Raw genomic sequence first — 20,427 nt, 5'->3', positions numbered from 1 at the left:
TACACCGCGTTTGAAGCGGACGGCCGCCTTTACCATTTCCTTAGGGTTCCCTTTGGCGTCACTAACGGGGTCGCGTTTTTCCAACGGGAGATGGACCGAATGGTTGACCGATACGGACTGCGGGCCACTTTCCCGTACCTGGATAACGCCACCATCTGCGGCCACGACCAGCAGGACCATGACGCTAATCTTTCCAAATTTCTCCACACTGCCAAACTCCTCAACATAACCTACAACAAGGAGAAGTGTGTGTTCAGCATGAACCGATTAGCCATCCTCGGCTATATGGTTCAGAACGGAGTTCTAGGGCCCGACCCCGATCACATGCGCCCCCTCATGGATCTACCTCTTCCCAACTGCCCCAAGGCCCTCAAACGATGCCTGGGATTCTTTTCGTACTATGCCCAGTGGGTCCCTAACTATGCGGCCAAGGCCCGCCCACTCATCCACTCCATCGGTTTCCCACTGACGGCCGAGGCTCACCAGGCCTTCAACCGTATCAACGCCGACATCGCCAAGGCCGCGATGCACGCGGTCGACGAGACGCTCCCTTTCCAAGTCGAGAGCGATGCATCAGATGTCGCTCTGGCTGCCATCCTCAACCAGGCAGGCAGGCCCGTGGCATTCTTTTCCCGCACCGTCCATGCCTCGGAAATTTGGCACTCTTCCGACGAAAAGGAGGCCCAAGCTATCGTTGAAGTTGTGCGGCTCTGGAGGCATCAACTGGCCGGCAGAAGATTCACTCTCCTCACAGACCAATGGTCGGTAGCCTTCATGTTCAACAACACACTGCGGGGTAAGATCAAAAATGATAAAATCTTGCGGTGGAGGATCGAGCTCTCCACCTCTAATTAAGAGATTTTGTATCGCCCCGGTAAGCTCAACGAGCCCCCCGATGCGCTGTCCCAAGGTATATGTGCCTGCGCACAAGTGGACCGACTCCAGACCCTGCACAACGATCTCTGTCACCCAGGGGTCACCCGCTTTTATCACTTCATTAAGGCCCGCAATCTGCCCTACTCCATCGAGGAAGTCGGGCTGTCACCAGAGACTACCAGGTCTGCCGGAGTGTAAATCGCACTTATACCGGCCAGTACCTGGTGAAGGCCTCCCGCCCCTTTGAACGTCTCAGTGGGGATCCTCATTTATGAGCGATGAGCTGCGCCAGTACCTGCTCAACAGGGGCATGGGCTTGAGCAGGACGACCCGTTCTCCTCCGCAAGCACGCGTGCCTTCTGTTCTTCTATATTTCTTCTGCTTCCTTCTGAGCACCTTGTAAAGTACTCTGAGATGTTAGTTAACATCATAGGGAGTAATATCAATGAAAGTTTTTGTTGAAGAATGCAGTCTTAATACCAGGTTCAGCTGTAATCAGGTAATCCCCTCCATTGTCAAATTTCCTACTCTCTCAGTTCAAATATGTGTCATCAAATGAATGCTAGTGAATATGGAACCAACCTAGCAAGGAACTAATGACTTTGGCAAAAAAGCAGGCTGCAGGAGAAAATTTGAAAAAAAAAAGCAAAAAGGTATATAATGTTACTGAGCAAATAATGCAATAAGCAGCTAAGATTTAACACTGGTATTTATTGTTTGCTGCATCGCTGGCATTAAGGAGCTAGTTTATCTGGCATCATTCTAATTATTTACTTTACTTCATATTGCCCAAACAAATTGAGCAAAGGCAGCCATCAGATGTCTATTTGGTCACCAAATTTAAATGGAAGAGTTTTATGATACAACAAAATTTAAGGAAACGTAAATTTGGGTAAAATCTTACCTTCAAATCCAAATGAGCGACCCTGCAGTTGTGTAGATATTGGAGAGCTTCCAAAGTGTCCCGAATGTAAAAGGCTACCTTTTCTTCCAAATGGTCCCCTTGATTTACCAGAAATTCAAGCAAGCGACCATTATCCAAGCTTTGAGACAAGAACAGAAATATTTAGAATACCCAAAAGTTATACCCTAATATGTTTTAAGCATAACAAGGGATGAGGAGGGGTGAGAGTTAACAGGTGTTTTTGACTAAAATAAATTACAATTATTTCACATTTCAGATGTTATACACAGTTTTTTTGAGCACTTTCAGCACGAGACGTCCTACCACAAAATAGTTCTATGGAATGCTGATTTAATGCTTGAGCTCTGGATGAGACTTCAATGGAAAGTTAAATTGGACAGGGACAGAAAATGTGTGGTGAGCCATATTCAGTTAGTTTCCAGGATTACCCCCCAATGAGTTGGTCCCACCAGTCTCTTCAAAAATGCTCTGAAATTCTTGTTAGGCTCTGACGTTGTCTAGAGGTAAAAACAATTATGTCTAGAGGTAAAAAGTTTTTAAAAGACCTGTTAATAACTCTATAATCAATTAAAGGCATATTGGTTTTGCAACACAGCATGTAATTGTGCTGTAAAGCAACTGAGCACAGAAAGGTGAAGGAAAATAAATCTGGTGCATTAAATATATCTGCTTGAAATTGAAATCACATGCAGTCATTGTATGATTTCAACATCCCAGCTTGTTTTCACCTCCTCAGGTCCCTCTGTGGCATTGATGATAAATCTGGTCCCTCAGTGGACTCCTGGGTTCAGAGTTTCTGCTTTGGGCATCATTGGCTTCCTGGGTACCATCCTTTTTTTCTGTTCATGGGATGAAGGCATCACTGGCTGAATCAGCATTGATTGCCCATCCCCAAGGGCATTGAAGAGTCAACCACATATCTGTGGGTCTGGAGTCACATGTAGGTCAGACCAGGTAGGGATGGCAGATTTCCTTCCCTAAAGGGCGTCAGTGAACCAGATGGGTTTTTACAGCAATCAACAATGGTTTCATGATCACCTTTAGACTTTTAATGCCAGATTTCTATTGAATTCAAATTCCACCACATGCCTGGTGGGATTTGAACCCAGGTCCCCAGAGCATTACCCTGGTGTCTGGATTACTAGTCCAGTGACAATACCACTGCTGCCCGAAACTGCCCTTAAGGTTTTCATGGTTTTCTGTAGTGAAGTTGTAGTTCAAGTTCTGATGAAGGGTCATTACAATCTGAATCTGTATCTCTCTACAATATGCTGTCTGAGTGCTGTGCCTGTCCAGCCTTACCTGTTTTTATTTCAGGTTTTCAGCAGCTGCAGTACTTTGTGATTTTTATTATGGTTCAAATTTCCGCTCAAACTGATACCCATTATCACAAATTTCAAATCCCCAGGAATCAGAGCAATCGACAACATCATAGAAGGTAATTATTTTGCATTAAAAAATTCCTGGATATATTTAAGAGTGTCAATCTGGTACAGTTTTATTAATACAGCTGCAAGTGGATTTATTACCAAGAAGTATCATTTCAATAGGAGTGTGTGGCCGGATTCTAAAATCACTTTACAAACTATAGACAGACATTTATTAGGTTAATTGCTGTACTCCCCAGTTTATTGATTATTTTTAAAAACATTTATACCTTTTAAAATATTAGTGCTTAAACCTTAATTTGAAGAGTTTTTTGGAATGGTTGCAAATGTCACAACTGGTGGCTACCTGCCATGCTTATTATTTTCTTATGGGGATGGAGTGAGTTTTGTAGCTGGGTTTGTCTACAGCTGCTTTGTTTTTTTAAACCAGCATATAAGATCACAAAATCTTGATTGAGGCTTGACTTTACTTTCGCTAATTTAGTGCTTAAAATGGTTTGATCCTTTTCATGGGATTTGCTAATTACAGGTGTATGCACGAACTAGCACCCACCTTCTTGAAGGTAATTAGGGATGGGCAATAAGAATGCCAGCCTGGCCAGTGGTGCCCATGTTCCGTTAAATAATTAAAAACGATAAACTGTGGGCCCTGATGTCAAACCTCTGGGGGGCAATTCTCCAAAATGGAGACAAAGTGTTCGCGCCGTCGTGAACACGACGGCGTGAAACGGGCACGGGGACGACTGATTCTGTCCCCCACAGGGGGCCAGCATGGCGCTGGAGTGGTTCACGCCGCTCCAGCCTCGCGCCAACCCGCGTATGCGCAGTTGGGCCGCGCTAACCTGCGCATGCGCGGGGGACTTCTTCAGCGCACCGGCCCCGACGCAGCATGGCGTGGGGATTCAGGGGCCGGCCGCGCAACAAAGTAGGTACGGGAGGTGGGGGTGGGGGTTGGGGGGGGGGGGGGGGGGGGGGAAAGAGGCCGGCCCGCCAATCGCTGGGCCCCGATCGCGGGCCAGACCCCATCTGAGGCCCCCCGGTGAAGGAGCGCCTTTCCCCGACCCACTGGCCGCCCCCCCGACCCTTCGCGCAGAATTCCTGCTGGCAGAGACTGGGGTGAACGGCGCCGGCGGGACTCTGTCGTATCCGCGCAGCCGCTCGGCCCATCCAGGCTGGAGATTCGGCAGCCCCGCTGATTCCAGTGGCCCTTGGCCGGCAGTGCATCAAACGCGCCGGCGCAAATGGCGCCGATTTTCTGCACCTCGGAGAATCGCGCGCCGGCATCGTGGCGCGGTTGCGCCGATTCTCCGGCCCGGCGCGGGGCTCAGAGAATCACCCCCACAGAGTCTTCCCTGCTGCACATTTGGCCTTTCATATTGAGCCTTTATTCCTACTACTCCTTATTTTCTATTTTCCAATCTATTTTTAATCAGTTTTCAATAACTTAATTTCTCCAAGATAAGAATGCTACTGCCATCAGGTGCAGGGTGAGGGGGAAGGGGGCTGTTAAATGTCACGGCGCCATGCCCGCTGCCTACCCACCCACTCCGCTCCACCGCTCCAATTCTGCCAGCAGCCTGCCATGCCATGGGTGAACGAAAGCCATCAAGTGGCCAATTAATGGTCACAGAGGGCTCATCCTGCAGCTGCTGGGATTTAACCAGCAGTGGGAGACGGCTTTGCCAAATGTCCACAGTGGCAGCTTTTACCTTTCAGGCTGGTGACAGGCAAGTGGAGGTGAAGGGTGATACATTCTTCCCCCCCCACCCCCTCCCCCCACCGCTTGTCACCTCAGGTCTTCCATGCGCCCCACCACTGGTTCCCCTACCCCCTGGTTTCCTATCCACACCGGCCACTCACCCTCATCGCTGGGGCATTTTAGCCTGGCCCCATGTTTATCAACAACCCCACACCTACCACTTAACTTTCACTCTGGCTCCGTGGCTCCTAATGCAGTCCCAGCAATACCCACCACTTCTGGTGGCACTGCTGGGCGCAGAGAGCTGATGATCATTTGATTGTCCTGATGGCTGTTACATATCTGTGGCACAGGTCAACGGAAATGGCGTAAACCTGGCACCAACCTTTTTACCGGGGGTGTGGGGGAGATGATTCCGGCACCCTGTATAATCCAGCCCCAGGTCTTCCACCAGAACCAACTCTCAACTCCTGATATTTAACCTTCCAATCCTTCCTGGTTCATCTCTCTCTGATACACAGAAATTTATCTTAACTTACTTTAAACTGTCTTTATCCATTATATTTTCTTTTTATATTTTTACAACTAATGACCTGGGATTAATATGATGCCATATGTCTGAGGAAGACATTTCTTGTGTCAAATTGCTTTGAGGTGTGGTCATCGTTGCTACATAGCTGAATGTAATATGCATTTTGCAAACAGCATGGTCCACAAACCGCAACACAGTGATCAATTAATTTGATTTTGGTAGTGTTAGTTCAGCAGTATGTGTCAAATCATTCTGAATAGATCCAACTAACAAGTGCATAGCAAAAGGAACATTTGAACAGAATGTTGAAGATGTCTGAAATCATGACCATAAGACATAAGAGCAGAAGTAGGCCACTCGGCCGATTGAGTCTGTTCTGCCATTCAATTAGATCATGGCTGATCTGATATAATCCTCAAGTCCACTTTCCTGCCTTATCTCCATAACATTTGATTCACTCACTGATTAAAAATTTGTCGATCTCAGCCTTGAACATACTTAATGACCAACCTCTACAGCTCTCTGCGGTAAAGAATTCCACAGAATCACTACCCTCTGAGAAAATAAATTCCTCCTCATCTCGGACTTAAATGGGCAACCCCTTAACTCTGATATTGTGCCCTCTGGTCCTAGACTTTCCCACAAAGGGTAACATCCTCTCAGCATCACCCTTGTCAAGTCCCTTGAGAATCCTATAAGTCTCAATAAGGTCACCTCTTCTTCTCCAATGAGTACTCAACCGCTCCTCATATGAAAACCGCTCCATACCAGGATCAATGTTTTTATGACGCTTTATAATGTATTGCCTTCAATAATTTATCATTTTACTCTTGCTCTAAAACATAAATATTTCAACACTCTTTGAGCCTAAACCTGAAATTCTGCACATGTTTTTTTCTCTGGACTTTTGAATTTAATGCTACTTGTATTTTGGTCTAGGGGTATGATTCTCGCTTTGGTTGTTTCGGTCTAGGAACTTGCGAGAGGTCCCGGGTTCAAATCCAGGACAAACCCTTTAATGTTGCCTCCTATTACAAATGTGAGGTAGTGCATTTTGGTAGGTCTAACACAGAGGGGAAATATACCATAAATGGCAAAGCCCCTTAGGAATATAGAAAGCCAGAGAGATCTGGGCGTGCATGTCCACAGATCTTTGAAAGTGGCAACACAAGTGGACAAGTTAGGCAAGAAAGCAAATGGAAAGCTTGCCTTCATTGGATGGGGCATCGAGTATCATTGGATGGGGCATCGAGTATAAAAACTGGCAAGCCATGCTACAGTTGTATAGAATCTTGGTGAGGTTGCACTTGGAATATTGCGCACAATTCTGGTCGCCACACTACCAGAAGGATGTGGAGGCGTTGGAGAGGGTGCAGAGGAGGTTTACCAGGATGTTGCTTGGTCTGAGAGTGTTAGCTATGCAGAGAGGATGAATAGACTCGCACTGTTTTCATTGGAATGACGGAGGTTGAGGGGTGACCTGATAGAGGTCTACAAGATTATGAGGGGCATGGGTAGAGTGGATGGGCAGGCATTCTTTCCCAGGGTGGAGGGGTCAGTCACCAGGGGCCATAGATTTAAGGTCCATGGGGCAAAGTTTAGAGGAGATGTGTGAGGCAGTTTTTTTTATACAGAGGGTGGTGAGTGTCTGGAACGTGTTGCAGGGGAGGTTGTGGAAGCCGATACATTAACGGCGTTCAAAAGGCATCTCGACAAATACATGGATAGGATGGGTATAGAGAAGTGCTGAGGGTTTTGGCCAAGGGTGATATCAGACCGGTACAGGCTTGGTGGGCCGAAGGGCCTGTTCCTGTGGTGTATTGATCTTTTTTTTTTTCTCTATCTTTTTCAGGGACTCCCATATTAAGGAATTGGCCACATTTACAGAGGAATAAATTCTACTGAACAGTACCATCACAAAACGAATTCTGAACATATGAAAATAAGTAGGTCATTCAGCACCTCGAGACGGCTCTGCTGTTCAATATGATCATGGCTGATCTGTTTGTGTTATGTACCACATTCCCATCTATCCTTCATAACATTTCATTTCCTTACCTAAAAAGAATCTATTTATTGAAAAATATTCAATGACCCCCCACCTTCACCACCTTCTCAGGCAGAGAGTGCCAAAGTCACACAACAGAAATAAATTCTCCTCATCTCTATGCTGCAAGGATGATCCCTAATTTGAAAACATGCTTCCTGGTTCTGGACTCACCCACAGGAGGAAACATCCTCTCCACATCCATCTTGTCAAGACCATTCAGGATCTTATACATTTAAATCAAGCCAGCCCACACTTGTTAAATTCCAGTGGAAACAAGTCCAGTCTGTCCAACCTATCATCATAAGACAACCTGCTCATTCCAGAATCAATCTCGTATTCCTCCTCCGAATCACCTTCAACGTACCTACATTTTTCCTTCAATAAGGAGATCAAAACTAAACATTCGACAAGTGGTCTCACCAATGCCCTATAGAACTTTTATGTTCAATTCCTCTTGTAATAAATGAAAGCATTCCATTAGCGTTCTTGATTACTTGCTGTATCTACATACTAACGTTTTGTGACTCATGCTCTAGAATACCTAGATCCCCCTGCACCTTGGAATTCTGTAGCCGTTCTCTGTTCAAGTAATACTCTGTTTTTTTATTCTTCCTGCTAAAGTGAACAACTTCACATTTTCCCACATTATACTCCATCCGTCAGAATTTTGCCCACTCACCCAACCAATCTATATCTGTCATCAAAATTGAACACAAACATATAATGCAATTATCCCTATATCCCATGATTTCCTCTAACGCCAAATATTTATCAATATCCGTCTTGAATACACTAAATGACTAAATATCCCCAGCCTTATAGGGTAGAGAATTCCAAAGTGAAATGATTTGTCATTTCAGCCCTAAATGGCCAACCCAACACCCTGAGACCATGACCCTTGCTGCAGACACTCCAACCAGGGTAACAATAACTACCTGTCTAATCCTTGAAAACATTTTGGGCTGCATTCTCCGGTTCCCCAGTCACGTGTTCCTCGGCTGTGCGCCGTTTGCTGGTGGCCGGATTCTATCTTCCCGCCGTTTGTCAACGGGATTTCCCACTGTAACCGCCCCATGCCACTGTGAAACCCGCTGGCGGGGTGCACTCCCGGCGCGAAAAGTGAATCGCAACGACTGGGGAATTCTAGCCTTTACATTTTTTCAATGAGAACAGTTCTCATTCTTCTAAACATCACAGGGTGCAGGCCCATCCTGCCCAATGGGCACGATCCACCAGCTGCTCACACTGGCGGGATATTCTGGTCCCACGTCGACGTGTAGGTTTCCCGGCAGCATCGGTAAATCCCGCTGGTGGGCCATCTCCACCGCCGAAAAACAAGCGGCGGGTTGGTTGGAAAATCCCGCCCAATCACTCCACATAGGACAACAGTGCTATTCGAGGAATCAATATCGTTAACCTTTGTTGCACTGTCTGTAACGCAAGTATATCCTTTCTTAGGTAAGGAGAGAAAACTAAACACAGTGCTGCAGGTGCCATCTCACCAAAGTCCGTCATAATTGCAGCAAGATTTCCTGGATTAGAAATTCATCTTGGGAAGTGGTGCAAAATGGGCAAAAGCGGGCGGACAACCCAGTATATGGAATGCCTAAAATTTATTCTGCTGACTGTAATGGAATTGAATAGCAAGGGCAGAGTATAATGGACGGCTGATCCGTTACTGCCCAAGACAAATTTCTACATCTCTTATTCTTTTACTTCAACCTCACCTTGCAATAAAGGCGAACTTACCATTTACTTGCTTAATTGTTTGCTGCACAATCAGGTTAACTTTCTGTTATTTGTGTATAAGGACAACAGCATTTATTTATGTAGTGCTTTTAATATAATGAAGCATCCCAACGCACTTCACAGGAGCATTCTAAACAAAGTATGATATAATAAGGAAAATTTCACATTTCCCAACATTATACTCCAATTACTATCCTCTTTCCCAATCACTCAACCAGTCCATATCCCTGTGCAGCCCTTTTACGCCCTCCTCACAACATACTTTTATATCAGCAGCAGACTTGGACACATCACACTCAAACCTCATCTAAATAAATGATATAGATTGTGAATAGCTGAGGGCCAAGCACTGATCCTTTAGGTGCTGCACTAATAAAAAGACAGTAAAAATGGGGAACAATCTTGTTGCCAACTGTTTATCTTTGAATTACTTTGTTAAATTTTTTACTATCTTCATTGCTTGCAAATTTAAACGTATTAAACACAGCAATTGCTTCGGGCCCTGCTACTGTTAGGAGCATCGCTATCTTACGCGAATCTGATTGATCTCCTAAATTTACTGCAGTAAGAAACAGATTAAATTGCTGTTTAAACACATGCCAGTTGCTGTCCACATTACCAAGAATTCTGAGATTCATTAATGGCTTCAACAACTCCATATTGTTAATTCTGGCAGTCTGCAAAATCTTCAAATCCCTGTGGACCTCGTGGCAGGCGGATAGGTTTTTTTCTCTGTATTTAGCACAATCCAACCCTGGTACCATGTATTGTTCTTGTCGGATGGCCTGATTTATATTACAAGAACACTTGTAGCTCAAGCTATAAATGATTTATTAACATTAACTGTGGGTAAACTATAGACAAAACAATAGATGAATAACAGCATGATCATAACAGTATGATCATGCACAAGCAGCCAGTCTGCTGTCACCTGACTCTAAATTCACTTATATACTAGTGAGGCAACTAATGGTCAGTCAGTGAATAACAACACAACCATGAGATCACTACACTGTTGTCCAGTGATACCTGCTAATAGCTGCATGTGATGTTGAACTGGAACAGAATTGCGATTGACAGTGATGCCCTATGTGGCCAAATGTCCTGCCAACATTCATTGTCTGCGTTTTAGGGAATAATGAGAGCTTAGCAAGGTATCATAGGAACATGACTCCAATGCACCATTTCCCAGAAAGGGGTTTGAAGGACAGGGAGAAAAGGAACATAAACTAAGGGAAAGAGAATGGAAAAATGGCTGCTTGTCTTTGGAAGAAAATAAATTTAAACAAATGACTAGGTAGACAAAAGAAAAGCTGCAAGTCAATCCATCAGGGTAACATAAATAATATTTTATCCAACAAATAGCTTTGAAGATAGAAAATCAACACTTACAGTTCGAGAACTAAAACATAGCAGGTAGGATACTCATATGTATCACATATTGCAGGAAATTGTGGGTGTTGTAGATTTAGTAAGATTGCTGCCTCATGTGCCACTTGATCTTTCTTCTTCATTTTTTTGCTGATAAATTTGACAGCTACTTCTCTTTTGGTTGATTTTTGTATGCATTTCTTCACCACAGAGAAACGACCCCTGCAATACAGAATGGTATTCAAAACTTAAATGGATTGGATCAAGGCATAAGTGTGATTTCAAGTCTTGTAGAGTAATATATCTTGTTGGAACATTTTCACTTCAACAGACTGCAAACAGGTTTGGCAGCTATTATTCATAAGTACAGAGTTAATTATGTATTGTGAAAACTTACAAATATCCCATGATGTTGATGAATTGGAAAATGCACTGTTTAATATTAACGGACATTAATACCATGTTGGATATAACATTAGAGCCATTGATTCACTGAATAATTCATATTTCAATGAATTGAATGCAATCCTCCAGTTTTGCTTTAGGGATCATATTCCACAGGCTGGATTCTCCGCCCCACCGTGCCGCTTTTCTGCCTCGACCCGCCGGCGGGATTCTCCGTTACGCCAGCTGGTCAATGGGGTTTCCCATTGTGGGGCAGCCCCATGCCGTCGGGAAACCCCCAGGCACCGGCAGAACGGAGAATCCCGCCGGCAGAGAATCCCGCCCAAAATGTTTAAAAATTGTAACTGGGTGACCGTTAAGTGTATTTCTTTACCGATCCATTTAATTTTGATCCCTTACCAGTGCTGTAGGGTGTTGGACACAGTTCGGTATGTCTGAAGAAATCCTTGTAGTCATACATAGGTTAACTGTAAGTCTTTTGCCTCTTAGAACTATTTACAGATATACAATAAAGGGTACAGGCTAGGTGCTGTCTCCACGCTTGCTTGTACGTACTGCTCTTTGCAACACTAGACTGACCCTAGGTGCAGGTCATGCGTTCTCTTACATCACTGTGGGTGCGATATGATACTCAGTCCCACATTGACCCTATGTGCTAGACCATTATACTATGCCTTCCCCTAAGTCTTTATCCACTGTATTTAAGTGATTATAGTTTACCTCATGTCCTACATTTTTATTACAATCATACATTTACATTGTGCCTACTACATTATCAATACCCATCTCCTCCCTTCAAATATATTGAATTCAAATATTCAGGTGGTTAAGAGGCCTAATAACCCTTCCATGTGTTCTCGCTACTGTTGGAAGAGTGGTAGGCTCTGTCACTGCTGGCCATGGATCAAAAAGGAACTTAAGCAAGGAGTCAGGAGGGCTAGAAGGGGTCATGAAAAGTCATTGGCAAATAGGGTTAAGGAAAATCCCAAGGCTTTTTACACGTACATAAAAAGCAAGAGGGTAGCCAGGGAAAGGGTTGGCCCACTGAAGGATAGGCAAGGGAATCTATGTGTGGAGCCAGAGGAAATGGGTGAGGTACTAAATGAATACTTTGCATCAATATTCACCAAAGAGAAGGAATTGGTAGATGTTGAGTCTGGAGAAGGGGGTGTAGATAGCCTGAGTCACATTGTGATCCAAAAAGACGAGGTGTTGGGTGTCTTAAAAAATATTAAGGTAGATAAGTCCCCAGGGCCTGATGGGACCTACCCCAGAATACTGAAGGAGGCTGGAGAGGAAATTGCTGAGGCCTTGACAGAAATCTTTGGATCCTCGCTGTCTTCAGGGGATGTCCCGGAGGACTGGAGAATAGCCAATGTTGTTCCTCTGTTTAAGAAGGGTAGCAAGGATAATCCCGGGAACTATAGGCCGGTGAGCCTTACTTCAGTGTTAGGGAAATTACTGGAGAGAATTCTTCGAGACAGAATCTACTCCCATTTGGAAGCAAATGGACGTATTAGTGAGAGGCAGCACGGTTTTGTGAAGGGGAGGTCGTGTCTCACTAACTTGATAGAGTTTTTCGAGGAGGTCACTAAGATGATTGATGCAGGTAGGGCAGTAGATGTTGTCTATATGGACTTCAGTAAGGCCTTTGACAAGGTCCCTCATGGTAGACTAGTACAAAAGGTGAAGTCACACGGGATCAGGGGTGAACTGGCAAGGTGGATACAGAACTGGCTAGGCCACAGAAGGCAGAGGGTAGCAATGGAGGGATGCTTTTCTAATTGGAGGGCTGTGACCAGTGGTGTTCCACAGGGATCAGTGCTGGGACCTTTGCTCTTTGTAGTATATATAAATTATTTGGAGGAAAATGTAACTGGTCTGATTAGTAAGTTTGCAGACGACACAAAGGTTGGTGGAATTGCGGATAGCGATGAGGACTGTCTGAGGATACAGCAGGATTTAGATTGTCTGGAGACTTGGGCGGAGAGATGGCAGATGGAGTTTAATCCGGACAAATGTGAGGTAATGCATTTTGGAAGGGCTAATGCAGGTAGGGAATATACAGTGAATGGTAGAACCCTCAAGAGTATTGAAAGTCAAAGAGATCTAGGAGTACAGGTCCACAGGTCATTGAAAGGGGCAACACAGGTGGAGAAGGTAGTCAAGAAGGCATACGGCATGCTTGCCTTCATTGGCCGGGGCATTGAGTATAAGAATTGGCAAGTCATGTTGCAGCTGTATAGAACCTTAGTTAGGCCACACTTGGAGTATAGTGTTCAATTCTGGTCGCCACACTACCAGAAGGATGTGGAGGCTTTAGAGAGGGTGCAGAAGAGATTTACCAGAATGTTGCCTGGTATGGAGGGCATAAGCTATGAGGAGCGATTGAATAAACTTGGTTTGTTCTCACTGGAACGAAGGAGGTTGAGGGGCGACCTGATAGAGGTATACAAAATTATGAGGGGCATAGACAGAGTGGATAGTCAGAGGCTTTTCCCCAGGGTAGAGGGGTCAATTACTAGGGGGCATAGGTTTAAGGTGAGAGGGGCAAGGTTTAGAGTAGATGTACGAGGCAAGTTTTTTACGCAGAGGGTAGTGGGTGCCTGGAACTCACTACCGGAGGAGGTAGTGGAAGCAGGGACGATAGGGACATTTAAGGGGCATCTTGACAAATATATGAATAGGATGGGAATAGAAGGATACGGACCCAGGAAGTGTAGAAGATTGTAGTTTAGTCGGGCAGTATGGTCGGCACGGGCTTGGAGGGCCGAAGGGCCTGTTCCTGTGCTGTACATTTCTTTGTTCTTTGTTCTTTGTTTTCCTGTAGGTTTGGGGGTTGTTCTGGAATCTGGGTGTGTTTTCATTCTTTCCTTCATAGATTTGTGTTGAACTGCACGTGGTTGGTTTGGCTGTTGCACTGGTTGCTGGTTGCTGCCCTAACTCAATTCCTGTGGCTTGGACAAACATTGCGCTAATAATAATAATAATAATAATAATAATAATAGCTTATTGTCACAAGTAGGCTTCAATGAAGTTACTGTGAAAAGCCCCTAGTCGCCACATTCCGGCGCCTGTTCGGGGAGGCTGGTACGGGAGAATTGAACCCGCGCTGCTGGTCTTGCTCTGCATTACAAGCCAGCTGTTTGGCCCACTGTGCTAAACTGGCCCCTAGTCTCCTTGTCACTGTTTTTACTTCTTCCATTGTTGTGTGAGTTGGCCAACTCCCGATTTAAAATGGCGAACGACAAAGGCTGATGGGAAAGTCAGCCAACACAGGCAGAAATCAGCAGGTTTACTGTGTATTAAAACTCTGCAAAAGGCCAGACAACATCGATACCAGCGACCATCACCATAACAATGTAGCAGCCATCTGCATACTGATGAGCAATCCCCGGGAACAATAAGTAACATTTGGGACACACAAAGCAAAGCCAGACTCCCCGGCACCAGCAGGAGCCAACACAAAGGAGGTGAACGAGCACCTCAAGACCGCCTATCGATCAGGGAACCGCTCCAGTATTGGAGAAATCGAACCAAGCGATTGGGACAAAGTCCAATCACCTAGAACCAGGTATAGGGTCCGCCCTAAAAGGCGGGAAGCCCCTGGGGACTATAAGAGTTAAGCCCCAAGTTCAAATCGCTCTCTTCATCTCTTCACCTCTTCATCCTGCCCGGGTCATCCAGCAACACGAACCAACATTGACCGTGACCGGTGCAGTGACCACCGAACAAAGTAAGTCTTAGTTCAACGCTCGCTACGAGATAGGCGCTCCTAGCTACCAATCCGTACCAACTTCGAATCCCGCAGACTCAGAACCCGAACGAAAGGCCATTTGTTCCCCTGACCTGGTGGGCCAGTCCGAAGTTAAGTATAGGCCTGTTAGTTGTAGAAGTAGCTTAGACGTAGAATTTGTGCATGAGTAGCGATTACTGTGTATAATAAATGTGCTTTGATTTGAATCTTACTAATCGGTGTATTGGGTTATTGGTCATTCCTCGGACTTGAAACTCGTGGCGGTATCATAACGATACCTGGCGACTCGAGAGCAAAGGTAATAAAACAGAGCAATTGAACCAAGGAGAAAGTTAGCAACATTATTTGGCGACTCTGGTGGTTTTCTGTTCCCAATTGGATCTCTAATTCAAATTCTTGGGTTCTCCCGGAGTGGTTATGCCACTTCTAGATCGGGTCCCGTCAGATGTCGCCAAATAATGTTGCTAACTTTCTCCTTGGTTCAATTGCTCTGTTTTATTACCTTTGCTCTCGAGTCGCCAGGTACCTTTATGATACCGCCACGAGGTTCAAGTCCGAGTAATGATCAATAACCCAATACACCGATTAGTAAGATTCAAATCAAAGCACATTTATTATACACAGTAATCGCTACTCATGCACAAATTCTACGTCTAAGCTACTTCTACAACTAACAGGCCTATACTTAACTTCGGACTGGCCCACCAGGTATGGGGAACAAATGGCCTTTCGTTCAGGTTCTGAGTCTGCGGGATTCGAAGTTGGTACAGATTGGTAGCTAGGAGCGCCTATCTCGTAGTGAGCGTTGAATTAAGACTTACTTTGCTCGGTGGTCACGGTCAATGTTGGTTCGTGTTGCTGGGTGACTCGGGCAGGACGAAGAGGTGAAGAGATAAAGAGAGCGATTTGAACTTGGGGCTTAACTTTATAGTCCCCAGGGGCTTCCCGCCTTTCGGGGCGGACCCTGTATCTGGTCCCAAGTGATTGGACTTTGTCCCAATCGCTTGGTTCGATTTCTCCAATACTGGAGCGGTTCCCTGATCGATGGGTGGTCTTGAGGTGCTCGTTCACCTCCTTTGTGTTGGCTCCTGCTGGCGCCGGGGAGTCTGGCTTTGCTTTGTGTGTCCCAAATGTTACTTATTGTTCCCGGGGATTGCTCATCAGTATGCAAATGGCTGCTACATTGTTATGGTGATGGTCGCTGGTATCGATGTTGTCTGGCCTTTTGCAGAGTTTTAATACACAGCAAACCTGCACCTGCCGGTTTCTGTCTTGTTGGCTGACTTTCCCATCAGCCTTTGCCGTTCGCCATTTTAAATCGGGAGTTGGCCAATTTAGGTGGCTACAGTGGTGACATGTGGAAATTTATGTTTTGAAACTGGAACCCTCGTTCCCACTTGTTTCACAATTTTACACAAATTTTTGAGCACTTTCTTTCCCTGTTGTTTTTCGAGTTTCTGATTCAAAGAATAAAGAACAAAGAACAATACAGCACAGGAACAGGCCCTTCGGCCCTCCAAGCCTGTATCGGTCCTGATACCAACCTTTGCCAAAACTCTCAGCACATCCTTGTGCCGAATCCCTCTATACCCATCCTATCAAGTTGCCTTTTGAACGCCGTTAATGTATCTGCTCCCACAACCTCCTCTGGCAATGCGTCCCAGGCACTCACCAAGCTCTGCGTAAAAAACCTGCCTCGCACATCTCCTCTACACTTTGCCCCACAGATCTTAAACCTATGCTCCCTGGTGACTGACCCCTCCACCCTGGGAAAGAGTGCCACTTCCGCCGTGAAGTCCTTGGGGGATCATTTCCGGCCCTAACTGCCGTTCGATACTGGCTGCGGTCTCGTTGGAAAGCATCCAGGAAGTCGCGCCTGCTGCCACACTTAGTCCTCCTGTTAGATCGCAGCCATATGTTTCCAACTGCCTGTGGTTGTGAGCCCACTTGAAGAACAAAGGGCTTTGTAGAAAAACATGCAAATGTTAAAGCAGCTCCAGCAAGGTGGCTTCTGCAGATACAACTGTGTTGTTTCTGCTGGGACCCCTGACATCACATACTAACACTGCAATTTCCAAGTGATTTTATACAGTGAACACACCAGATGCAGTCCGAGTGAAATGGGTGCCATTCATTTTCAGGCTAACGTAAAAGCTTTCCTGACCAGTGAAAGTTTGCTGTGCCAGCTGCATTCAATCCAGCCCATTGAGTTTTCAGATTTTTTTTTTTGTGTTATTGTTTATTGTGCTACTTATTTCTAAAAAAAACTTTTATCTATGTCTTCAGGCTATCAGCATAGCCTGAACTACACAGTGGTTGTGGGTTTTATTCAAAACAAAGAGGCTGTGTGTGTTATTAATATGCGTGTGCTGCCTGCTGTCGCATGCAAGCGAGTGATTGTCTGCGAAAAAGACAAACACTGATTACACAGCTGCTATAACGTTTATTTTTGCTCTATGACCTATGGAAATTATGCAAAGTTTACACAAGGGGCTGGACTTTTGTTCCTGTGTTGAATCAGCATCAGATGCTGTGGTGATACACCACTGTACTTCCCTAGCATTGTACATAGTTGTATAATAGTTGTGTGTAACGTGGCCCTGTAATCCTGTGTATGGTACTGTGTATTGTACTGTAGCTCTGTAGAGGTTCAGTCACCTGTATGTAACCTGACCTGGCCACGGAGAGCTCCGCCTTAGCCACTCCCCCGGGAGTTCAGTATAAGACCATCTTCTGAGACCAGGACCCATTTTGTCTGGGGTCGTCTGTGTCGGGTAAGCTTCCTATGTAGTGTATTAAAGCCTTAGTTAAAGTCTCACATGTCTTTGTGGTTCTTGACGCTTAGTGCATCAATTTAATACACTACAGTTGTAATGGAGGCTGCTCTGAAACCCGACAAGCTCTCGCTCGACCCCCACGCTCCACGCGCGGATCACCTTTTCACCTGCTGGCTCCGGTGTTTCGCGGCCTACCTGGGAGCATCCTCCGCCTTCGCCAAAACGGACGCTGACCCGACTCAACCTCCTGTGCTCACGGCTCGACTACGGCCTTTTCGACCTCATCACGGGAACTACTACCTACGCCGACGCCATCGTGAAGCTCAAAAGCCGGTATGCACGAACTGTTAATTCTATTTACGCCCGCCACCGCCTCACCTCCCGGCACCAGCAGCCGGGTGAACCCCTATCCGTGATCGTTCGGGACCTCCGTGCCCTCGCGCTCACCTGCAACGCGCCAGCAGTCTCCGCTGAGCAGAACACTGAGGCCCTGGCGCTTGATGCCTTTGTAGCCGGCATCGCTTCCGTCCCAATTCGCCAACTCCTTCTGGCACAAACTACCCTGACTCTGGACACGGCAGTCACCATGGCAGAGGCCCAACAGGCAGCCTATGACAATAATGTGTCCTACACGCCTGCACAAACTTCCTATACGCCTGCCCACGTTATCTACGTGGCCGCTACCACCCAGCAACAACCCCGGCAAGTCACGGCAACCCCACCCAGCCACACCAGCAGTAAAAATAATGCCTGGGCCCCAGTGTTACTTTTGTGGCCAGGCAAAGCACCCCAGGAAACGCTGCCCTGCTAGAGATGTTACCTGTTCAGCCTGTGGCAAGAAAGGCCACTTTGCAAACGTCTGCCGCTCCACTGCTGCCTCGGGGTCCAACGCTACTCCTGGGTGCCGCCATCCTCCGTTCCCGGCTCGCTGTTCGACATGTGCGACGCAGGGGCGCCGCCATCTTTGATCATCCCCGGCCCGGCTCCCTTCACTTCCGGTCCGCCACAAGTCACTTCCGGTCCGTCGCCGATCGTCGCTTCCGGGTCCGCCCCGCCGCCGATCATCACTTCCGGTCCTGGGCACTCGACCTCTGGCCCCCTCTCCACGTGGTCTGCATGGGCGCCGCCCGGAACACCGACTTACGTCTCTGCCGGTCCACCGCCGATCGTCACTTCCGGTCCTGCGCACTTGACCGAAATGCTGCAAACAACGGAGATGCAGCCAGCAACAGCAACCTGGCCTCCAACAGCAGCCTACGACGCCTGGGCGCCGCCACCTTCATCCGCAAGCTGCTCCCCGGATCCGGCACCCTTCTCCAACAGCTCCACCATCGCATCCATCGTCCTCGACCAGGATCGACCGCATCAGCTCGCCAGATCCACCATGGAGGTTCAGGTAAATTGTTTCACTGTTACCTGCCTCTTCGACAGCGGCAGCACGGAGAGCTTCCTCCACCCGGACACCGTGCGCCGCTGCTCCCTCAAGGTACTACCCACGCGCAGGCATATTTCCATTGCCTCCAACTCCCAGTCGGCCGAGGTTTCGGGCTACTGCGCCGTCACCCTCTCAGTGAACGGCGCGGTGTTCCAGGATTTCAAATTCATGGTCCTCCCTCACCTCTGCGCTGCCGCGATCCTCGGCCTGGACTTCCAATGCCAACTGCGCAGCCTCATCTTGCATTTTAACGGCCCCCCTCCCCTCCTCACGGTCTCCAACCCCCAGTTCTTCCCTGATCCCCCCCCCGGGTCCCACATGTAGTCTCTCCACGCTCAGGATTCCCCCCCTTCACTGTTTGCTAATCTCACCCCCGACTGCAAGCCCGTGGCTACTAAAAGTCGGCGTTACAGTTTCGGGGACCGCCAATTCATTCGAGCGGAGATTAAGCGCCTTCTCTCGGAAAAGATCATTGCTCACAGCACCAGCCCCTGGCGAGCCCAAGTGGTGGTAGTCAAGTCTAGCGAGAAACACTGCATGGTCATTGACTACAGTCAGACCATCAACCGGTACACGTTGCTTGATGCGTATCCCCTCCCCCGCATATCTGACCTGGTCAACCGGATTGCACAGTACCAGGTGTTCTCCACCATAGACTTGAAATCCGCCTACCACCAGCTCCCTATCCGCCCGGAGGACCGCAACTTCACGGCCTTCGAGGCGGACGGCCGCCTCTACCACTTTCTTAGGGTACCCTTTGGTGTCACCAATGGAGTCTCGGTCTTCCAATGGGAGATGGACCGAATGGTGGACCAGAACAGACTGCGGGCTACCTTCCCGTATCTGGATAACATCACTATCTGCGGCCACAACCAGCAGGACCATGACATCAACCTCACTAAATTCCTCCAAACTGCCAAACGCCTCAATCTCACGTACAACGAGGCAAAATGTGTTTTCGGCACCACCCGCCTCGCCATACTCAGCTACGTGGTGGAGTACGGTGTCCTCGGCCCCGATCCCGACTGTCTGCGTCCCCCTCTCGAACTCCCCATTCCCACCTGCCCCAAAGAACTGAGGCGATGCCTCGGGTTCTTCGCCTACTATGCCCAGTGGGTGCCCGAGTACGCTGACAAGGCCCGACCCCTCCTCCGTTCCCCCTCATTCCCCCTCCCGCCCGAGGCCTGCCAGGCCTTCCACCTCCTAAAAACCGCTATCGCCAAAGCCGCCATGCATGCGGTAGACGAGTCTGCACCATTCCAAGTCGAGAGCGATGCCTCCGACTTTGCCCTGGGCGCCACCCTCAACCAGGCGGGCAGGCCCATCGCCTTTTTTTTCCCGCACACTCCAAGGCCCCGAGGTCCACCACTCCTCGGTTGAGAAGGAGGCACAGGCCATAGTGGAAGCCGTCTGGCACTGGAGGCACTACCTGGCCGGAAAACCATTTACCCTCGTTACTGACC

General features: G+C 47.3%; 1 protein-coding gene across 4 annotated transcripts in view; it reads right to left on the bottom strand.

Moving 5' to 3' along the window:
- kalrna (kalirin RhoGEF kinase a) overlaps nt 1–20,427 on the bottom strand; it is a 1,210,365-nt gene that overhangs the window by 7,552 nt on the left and 1,182,386 nt on the right. For all 4 annotated transcript variants that reach the window (XM_072475613.1, XM_072475615.1, XM_072475625.1 and 1 more), the window contains 2 exons: nt 10,612–10,812; nt 1,781–1,919 (listed from right to left, as the gene is read on the bottom strand). In XM_072475613.1, coding sequence (XP_072331714.1) covers nt 1,781–1,919; nt 10,612–10,812 — 340 coding nt within the window. The remainder of the gene's footprint in view (nt 1–1,780; nt 1,920–10,611; nt 10,813–20,427) is intronic.

The sequence above is a fragment of the Scyliorhinus torazame genome, chromosome 2 (assembly GCF_047496885.1).
Source record: "Scyliorhinus torazame isolate Kashiwa2021f chromosome 2, sScyTor2.1, whole genome shotgun sequence".
Lineage (NCBI taxonomy): Eukaryota > Metazoa > Chordata > Chondrichthyes > Carcharhiniformes > Scyliorhinidae > Scyliorhinus > Scyliorhinus torazame.
This window is presented reverse-complemented; position numbering and strand designations above follow the sequence as displayed.